General features: G+C 50.8%; 1 protein-coding gene across 3 annotated transcripts in view; it reads left to right on the top strand.

Moving 5' to 3' along the window:
- Positions 1–248: 248 nt before the first annotated feature.
- LOC101472037 (atrial natriuretic peptide receptor 1) overlaps positions 249–8,472 on the top strand; it is a 61,201-nt gene continuing 52,977 nt past the window's right edge. Inside the window, exons 1-3 of one of the 3 annotated variants that reach the window (XM_004572142.4) lie at positions 249–385; positions 1,209–1,302; positions 1,409–2,196. In XM_004572142.4, coding sequence (XP_004572199.1) covers positions 1,464–2,196 — 733 coding nt within the window. In that variant the 5' untranslated portion in view covers positions 249–385; positions 1,209–1,302; positions 1,409–1,463. Of the gene's footprint in view, positions 386–428; positions 797–1,208; positions 1,303–1,357; positions 2,197–8,472 lie in introns of those variants that run through there. The other 2 variants (XM_012924992.5, XM_076886641.1) reach the window with 2 other exon arrangements.

The following is an 8,472-nucleotide window of genomic DNA, read 5'->3' as shown; positions in this document are numbered from 1 at the left end:
GTCTTGGAGCGACTGTAAACACATCATTTCCTCATAAATGATCTGATTCTGATAACATGGGCGTCTGTGGAGACTGACGCTCTGCTGCCTCTGCTGGACACCAGAGGAACTGCAGGCGGCCACCAGAGGGCGCAGTGACAGCGCCGCTGGGCTGTAGAGGCTGTTTGCCTCTGCTGTGCAGCCCTGGTCTGGTTCCTCCCCCCGCTCCTCCCCCGCTCCTCCCCGGCTCTCCGCCCTGAAGGCTGTGGTCGGTCCGGCTGCTCCGCCGCTGTGTGGCAGTGGGAGCTGAGTGGGCTCGGGCTGACACTCCGGAGGGCTCGTGCCTGTGACCTGAGCGGACTTGGAGGATTTACAGCTGATCTGCGCGCACGTGAACGCGCTGAATGTAAGTGTGCTGAAGTTCCGTGTTTTTATCTCTGAACGTGTTTTTACAGCGTTAAAGTTTGGAGACACACTTTTCCTCCGGGGGCAAAGTTCAGGAAGCCCGAGGACGGACAGCTGCGGTCCGCGGGCGCAGACGCTTTCAGGCACGGCGTGTATGGAAGCCCGTTAGTGCCAACGTGCCCGCAGGTGATCCCGTGTGCACACGGTCACAGATGCAGGATGAGCAACTGGCGTGGCAGAGTGGCACCTCTGAGCCTGCCTCTGTGCTGAAAGCTGCACTGGGAGACAAGCACGAACCCATCACCCACATCCACCCCCATCCACAGTGTGTCTGACGCCCTGAGCTGCTCCACGTTCAGGTTGTTTTAGGGGCGGCTGTGGCTCAGGAGGTTCAGCATCCACTGATCAGAAGGTTGGTGGTTCGAAACCTGGCTGCCCCAGTCTGTGTTAGTGTGTGTGTGTGAACGAGGCGTGACGAGGAGCGTGTTTTCCTGCAGTGGACGGTCTCAGCCCCTAAATCACGGCTGAAACGTGCGTCCGCTGCTGTGGCCCCGAAGCCTCCTCTGCACATCAGTGCAAAACTCATTTTTATTCACTGGCCTTTGACTCAGTGGGTAACTGACACTGTTATTGTTATTTATTTATTGTATTTTTATTATTTCTGCTGGTCAGCCATGTGTTGTTTTTAAAGTGCTGTATAAATAAATTATGGTATGAAGCTTCAATGGCGGTCTCACTTTAGCACAGGCAGGTCTGGCGCTCATGAGGCCGACCGATGGCGCGTATTTGTCTGACATCACGGCGGCTTCATCTTGTTTGTTTAGAGGGTGGACGGTCTTCCAGGAACGCTTCAGGGAGTTTGTCTCCCCCGCCTCGGCGAGGCCTTTAAGGACTGACGGAGCAGATTGTTGGAGTGAGGTGAGGCGTGGCGGCAGCTCGCGCTGTGCTCAGCATGTGATTAGGCTTTGCTTACAGCGAGTTTCACACCTCAGGCCTGGCTAATGCCTCTGTTGTGTCTCTGCAGCTCGCGGCGCTCGGTTACCCAGCTGCGGTGGACGTGGACCACCTGTGGGTGGAGGATGGCCCGCTGGAAGGAAGGCGCCACCCTCCTGCTGGCTCTGCCGGTTCTGCTCAGCCTGCCAGCGGAGGCCCGAACTTACGGCCTGGGTCAAACCCAGCATGACCACGAACGCCTCCAGAACATCACACTGGCTGTCATTTTACCAGAAAACAACACCAGATACCCGTGGGCGTGGCCTCGCATCGGCCCTGCCGTGGACCGGGCCGTCAGAAACATCAACGCCGACCCCACGCTCCTCCCCAACCATCACCTTGTGTACTTCTTCAAGAACAGCCAGGACAAGGATGGGATGTGCTCCGAGTCCGTCGCCCCGCTCATGGCGGTGGACCTGAAACTCGCCTACAACCCGTGGGTGTTCATCGGGCCCGGCTGCTCCTACAGCTCCTCCCCCGTCGGCCTCTTCACCACCCACTGGAGCGTCCCCATGGTGACGGCAGGCGCCCCGGCCGTGGCATTTTCCAGCGGAACGTACCTGTCCATCACCAACACGGGGCCAACGCACAAGAAGCTTGGGCGGTTCGCAGTGCGGATCTGCGAGCATTTTGGGTGGCGGGAACAGGTGATGGTTGTCTTCAGCGACAACAAGAAGGATGACCGGCCGTGCTACTTCGCCATCGAGGGTCTGTACATGGAGCTGAGCAACATCAACATCAGCGTCGAGGAAAGCGTGTTCATGGAGGAGTCCGTGACCTACTCCCAGATCCTCTCCAAAATCCAGGATAACGGGCGAGGTGAGTCCGCGACCGGCCGCCAAATAAACGTGCTTCCAAACTGGTCTCTGTAGGTGACGCCCCCTTCATGACACCTGTACGTTAAGGTCATCTGAATCAAATCAGAGTTTTAACTAAAATTGAATGTGAACAAACACGCTCGAGCAAATCAGAGAGCTGCTCACCTGGACGTGGCATTTTCAGCATGTGGCGAGCTTCGGTGGCGTGCTTTCTCTTTGATTCTCGCAACTGACGTTATGCGACGTCCACACCACGCTGTTTTCCTCGCAGCAAAAATTATCTAGAAATCAGCTTTGTCAACATCTTGTGTTAGTCCAGAAAAACCAGCAGGCACCAGGTAGATCGCACCGGTCTGTCCAATCGGAAACCTTTATCTGTGCACAGCATCACCCTGCTGCTACACAAACACACACACGTTGGTAGGGATGGGTATCGAAGACCGGTTCTTGTAGAGAACCGGTTCCCACTGTTTCAGTTCCTAGGAATCGTTTGCCATTTTTGCAAACGATTCCCTTATCGATTCCAGTCGCCCCGAATGACGTCACCACGTTGCGGAGCGTCATTTACCTGGCAGGAAACACGGCGGCTCAAACGCTCAAAAGTTTGGTTACACTTTACGAGAACGGATGACAACAGGGCAACTTGCAATACTTGCAAAGTAGAGATTTCATTGAAGGGAGGAAACACTACGAATATGCAAAAGCATTTGCTCACGAAACACCTGACCTTAAATGAATGTCGTGTTTTTAATTCTGGACTCGTGAATCTCAACCCAGCAGCAGCGGTAACGTTTGCACGTCCTCTCCCGTTAATGCGGCAGGTAAATAATCAACTAACATATTATGTTAGCGCGATCTGCCTTATTACAAACCTGCCATTACTGTGCATTTAGTGACCATGATGAGAGAGACAGACAGAGTCTGGCTCAGATGCTGGCAGTTCTCGCTGCAGTCTGCCGGTAGCGTCTCCTTTCAGGCAGGATAGACGAACGTCACCGAGCAGTGACTCAGTTTGTGGTCAAAGGCTTGCACCCGTTTGCCACAGCAGATGATTTTCAGTAAGTGAATGTGTTTAATTGTAGGCAGGGACATTACTGGATATTCTTGTGTAATTGCTGCAGAATAATTTATGTTATACTTTGTTATTGCTACAGAAGAATATTTATTTTATTATTTTACATTTACAATGTTTTTTCCTGGGGACCCTGTGACACCCCATTGAAGAGCCGCAGGCTGGATCTCTTAAGATCTCACTGCTGGGTTTGTAAGGCCATGTTACTCCTAAATTTCTATCTTGTTCAAAGAGAAGATATAAAACAAAGTTCTGAGCTTATCGACCTTAGTGTTCTCCTTTTTAAAAAGAATCGATAAACAGAATTGAAAATGGAATCGAATCGTGAAAATCTTATCAATACCCATCCCTACACGTCAGGTATTCATAACTTGTAGGGACGTGTAACTGCCCGTTTACCCCAAACCACCTTAACCCTGTCACTAACATGCTCCAAACTCGCGGGGACAGGTCCTCACAAAGATATGAATACATGCTCAGAGGAACACACACGCACACACACACACACGCACACACGCACGCACACACACACACACACGCGCACGCACGCACGCACACACACACAGAAACGATGTGTGCGTGTGCGATCCTCTACCCCCTCCCCCTCCCCTCCTCTGCAGCAGAGGCAGAAACTCGAGCTGAATCGACCGCGATGCTGTGGCAGGTTTGCCAGAGGAGCTGCAGACACACACCTGTTGTTAAGTCATTTCCTGTCAGAGATGATCAGACCTGCGTTCAGGTTTAATGCCGGAGCCCTCAGAGTCTAAACAGAAGGATTCTGACTCGGTACTGCAGTAAAGCATCGTCCTGCAGTGTAGATAAACTGACAGCAGCTGGCAGTACGGATGCTGGTGCTGAAAGCTGTGTTTCAGTAAGCTGCGTATGTGGATGATTTTATGGTTTTGACCAGATTCTCTTTAGCCTCTGAAGTCCTGCATGGAGCACAGGGCTTTTATTTTGAAAAACCGCTACAGCTTGCCGCCGTAGACCCACATCTGGCTGTTTTTTCCTCGTGACACTCTAACCTGGGTTTCGTGTCCCAGCCGCCGTGCAGATACACCTGCAGAAAAATTCCTGCACTCGGAGCTTCGGCCCGTTCTCCAGCTGAGATCCGTGAGCGGAGATCACGGCCTCGGCCGGGCTGAGGTGCAGACGTGCAGACGAGCTGCCTGCAGGCCCTGACTTTTGTAGTCATCCACAAAGCGCTCTAACCTTCCTGCGTCGCTCGCTGTCTTTGATCGTCTTTTCATCATTTCTGCTTTCAAACTATAACAGCATAGTTTCTCCAGTACAAAGCGAGGACTTCAAGCGTCCGTGAAGCCGTTCGCACACAGAGCAGGAGCAGGAGGCGAGGCTGGGACTCGCGTGTGATGGATAATTCAGAGAGGCTGGGAGTTTGTGGGAGTGAAAGTCTGTCGGGTGAGCTGAGGGGGAGCACGGGACCTGAGACGTGGTGCCTTCGGCTCAGCCACAGTTTAGCGATGGAGTCATAAATCGAGCGTCTTCTATCTGCGGAGGTGTATCAGTGTGTAAACCCGCCGAGAGCTCGAACAAACAGCCTCAGGCAGCTTCCCTCTCCGGTTCCCACAGAGCCAGCAAACCTCCCGACAGCACATTCATTAACAGAGGTCACAACCTGCCGCCTTATAAGGCCGCCGCGGACGCCTATCAGATCTGTAGGTATTTCCTGCCAAACACACTGAGGCTAATTTTACCTTGTGTCTGCCTTTTGTCTCCCTAATGAAACACTATGAGACAAGCTGCTCTGAGTACAGCTCAGCCTCTTTATTAGGCACGGCATCAGACAGCAGCGAATCAGCCTCAGAGGAGTGTGAGCTGCAGGTGAGCTGCAGTTTGACTCCAGGAGCTCTGCGGTGGGGAAATAAGTCTTCTGCAGGCTACAGTGTGTCTGGAAGCTTCTGGATAATCTGTGCGTTAAAACGCCACGCACGTCTCTGTCAGCACAGCCAACAGGACGATTACACTGAAAGGCTTCACTGAGATAAAAACCCATAAACGGCTTCCTGTGGTTCCCGGTCAGCAGCAGGCAGAATAATCATCCAGTTAGCGCCAGTCTGGACTCCAGTTGACAAGTTGGAGACATGGGTTCAAAGTTTCCTGTGAGCAGAGGCGTCGGTCCTTTGGTGCAGATGAGCCCTGAGAGTTTGCAGAGAAGCTCCTGGGACTGAAGAGCCCTCCAGCTGATTAACCTCTTGCTTCAGCTCATCAGCCCTGCCCTCATTAATAATAATAATAATGTGTATGTGTTAGTCCCCATAGGGAAATTCCTCTGCATTTAACCCATTCAGCCAGTGAAGCAGTGGGCAGCCACCAGTGCAGCGCATGAGGAGCAGTGTGTGGGGACGGTACCTCGCTCAGGGGTTCCTCAGGGTAGCCGTTCAGTTGATTTGAAACCTCGACCTCCCAATCACGACCACTCTACCCTCTATCCCAGTCCACCAAGGGGGCGAGCTCCTAGCTCCTCGCAGCTAACGGGCTAATAGGAGCCGAGAGTGGAACTAGTTTGTAAGTCTCACTGGAGACCAAAGTGAACCCTAACGAGTGCTCTCAGCGTGAGCTCTTTGCAGCACTCGCTGATTCCACCGCGTCACTGTTTGCTGACGCATTAATGCTAATGGCTGCCGGCTGATAACGAGGCCAGCCAGATATGAGAGGTTTTAGGACAAAGTTTGTGTTTTCCATTGTTTAAGCACCGCTTCCAACCAAAGGAGGTGTTGTATCAACAGAAAAGGCTAACTTGGTTTTCATTTTGCAGAAAAAAAGAGACTGCTAAAAATAAAAACACGAGAGGTTTTTGGACAAAGTTTGTGTTTTCCATTGTTTAAGCACCGCTTCCAACCAAAGGAGGTGTTGTATCAACAGAAAAGGCTAACTTGGTTTTCATTTTGCAGAAAAAAAGAGACTGCTAAAAATAAAAACACGAGAGGTTTTTGGACAAAGTTTGTTCTCCATTCTTTACGCACCGTTTAAGCCAGTGGTTCCCAAACTTTTTCGCTAGGCCCCCCTTTGTTTTACAAGAAGAATGCTGCCCCCCGGCGCGCACGCACAACCACATCCTCCAACCACGCGCCCATATTTTGCTCCATTGCAGTTTACTTCACACCTCAAACATTTAGTAAACAATTAAGCAAATACAAGTAAACTGCAATAAATTACAGGTAATAAAATAAACTACTAACTCTTTTACGCTGCGTCCGCACCTACACGGGTATTTTTGAAAACGCAGCTGTTTCGTCCACGTAAACGGCGTTTCGAATCACTGAAAACGGAGATTTTTAAAACTCCTTTTTTTGCGTTTACGTGTGGACGAGGAATACAGAGTTCGTCACGCAGCGTCAAAGGTATGTGGCTTTTTCCACGTCACGCTGTGGCCACGTTATTGTTTACATGAGATGAATTGCAGAATGGCAGATAGAGACGAAATACTGTTAATCTGACTGTCTGCAGGTTTTACAGCAGTTACTGTCCCTCCATTTACAAAGGCAGAGGCGTCACGGTGTCGTTATTTTACATGCAGTTGTTTTTTCCTGTGTAATAATGTTCAACATTGCTATCAAATCAAAAAAAGCCTCTCTGTGAAAATGTGTTCAAAAACATAAACAGCTGTGGGATCCTGTTTGTCTGTGATTTGAACCGGGGGAGCAAATCGTGGCAGGATCAGCCTGATGTTATTTGTATCCCGCTGTAACTTTACTGTTGTTGCTGGTTTTTAATTGCTTCCTGGTCCCAACTCTGGATGGTCACGTTTTGGGGGGTTTAGCCTGGGGACGGGACCAGAGTAGACTACAGTTCAACATAATTTTAGCAAAGTTGATTTAATATTAATTTTTCTGTACAGTCAATTTATAACATACATAGTGTGTTTATTTGTATGTGCGTGCGGTTGTTTTTGGTCAAAGTCGCTCTGAGAGAAACGTCCTACGGCGTGAAAGCTCGTTGTTACGTTGGTGATGTCTGCAGGAAGCAGACTGACGTGGTTCTGGCGGTTCTGGACTACTGAAGCCAAACTGCAGCTCAAACATCCTCTGACATCATGCTCTCCGTGTGCCGTCGCCATGGTGATGAAGCAAGCAGCTCATCCTGAACAAACGTACCCACGAGGCCGTGCTTCAGCCCACTCTGCTGCTTCCTGTCCATCTGGCAGCGGTTAAAGATTAATATGGTGGAATGTCAGTAGTGAGGGGCTGGGAGGGGGCGGGGGGCGACCCGCAAATTTATTGCTTCGCTTTGGATGATGTCACAGCGCCGAGCTGGAAACTGATTGCAGATGTGGAGCTGAGTGCACTGGAAAATCAGCTGATCGGCGATCAGATCTGTGAGGGGGGCTCAGTCTGAGCTGTCACGATGATGAACCACCTGCCGGCAGCCTGCCAACGGGGGTTCAGACACCAACCACCAATCTGCTGTCGTTACTGTTGTGAAGGGGCATGTTCAGACCGGTGGGTGCAGCTGCAACTCAGGTGGCTCATGTACCAATCAGAAAGCTGGTGTTCAACCCTCCTGCACAGGTGTTCTTGAGTATGATGGGTGGTTACAGCTGGTAGGTCTGACCTCGTGTGACTTTAGACATCCGTCGTCGAGCTGTGACCTCTGTCTGTGCTCCTGATCACCTGACAGGTCATGTGATCTGCGGTCTGCTCGACTTTGGGCCGTGTGTGAACCCCAGTGGCGCTTTTCTTTAAACAGGAACTTCTCCACTCTGTGTGAAGGAACAAGAAGTGATCAGAGTGGATGAGCTGATGGAGGATCACCCTGTTTACACGAGAAAGTTTCAGGAACGCATTAACGGCAACAAACACAGCATGTCTTCATCCTGTCTTCCTTCTCTCACCCCAACCAATCACAGCAGATGGCCCCGCCCCTCCCTGAGCCTGGTTCTGTTGGAGGTTTCTTCCTGTTAAAAGGGAGTTTTTCCTTCCTACTGTCGCCAAAGTGCTGCTCATAGGGGTCATATGATTGTTGGGTTTTTCTCTGCATGTATTATTGTGGGGTCTACCTTACAATATAAAGCACCTTGAGGTGACTGTTGTTGTGATTTGGTGCTGTATAAATAAAATTGAATTGAAAACCTTCAGCCGAACATAACTCAGAGGAACGCTCTGGAGCTTTTCCTGAGCGTCTCAGCTTCAGCCTGGTTTAAACGCCAGTGACACGGCGACCTGATTTTATGAAGGTTCACGTTCG

The sequence above is a fragment of the Maylandia zebra genome, linkage group LG1 (genome assembly GCF_041146795.1).
Source record: "Maylandia zebra isolate NMK-2024a linkage group LG1, Mzebra_GT3a, whole genome shotgun sequence".
In the NCBI taxonomy this organism is placed as follows: Eukaryota; Metazoa; Chordata; class Actinopteri; order Cichliformes; family Cichlidae; genus Maylandia; species Maylandia zebra.
Note: the sequence above shows the minus strand (reverse complement) of the source record. Positions and strands in the feature narration are given on the sequence as shown.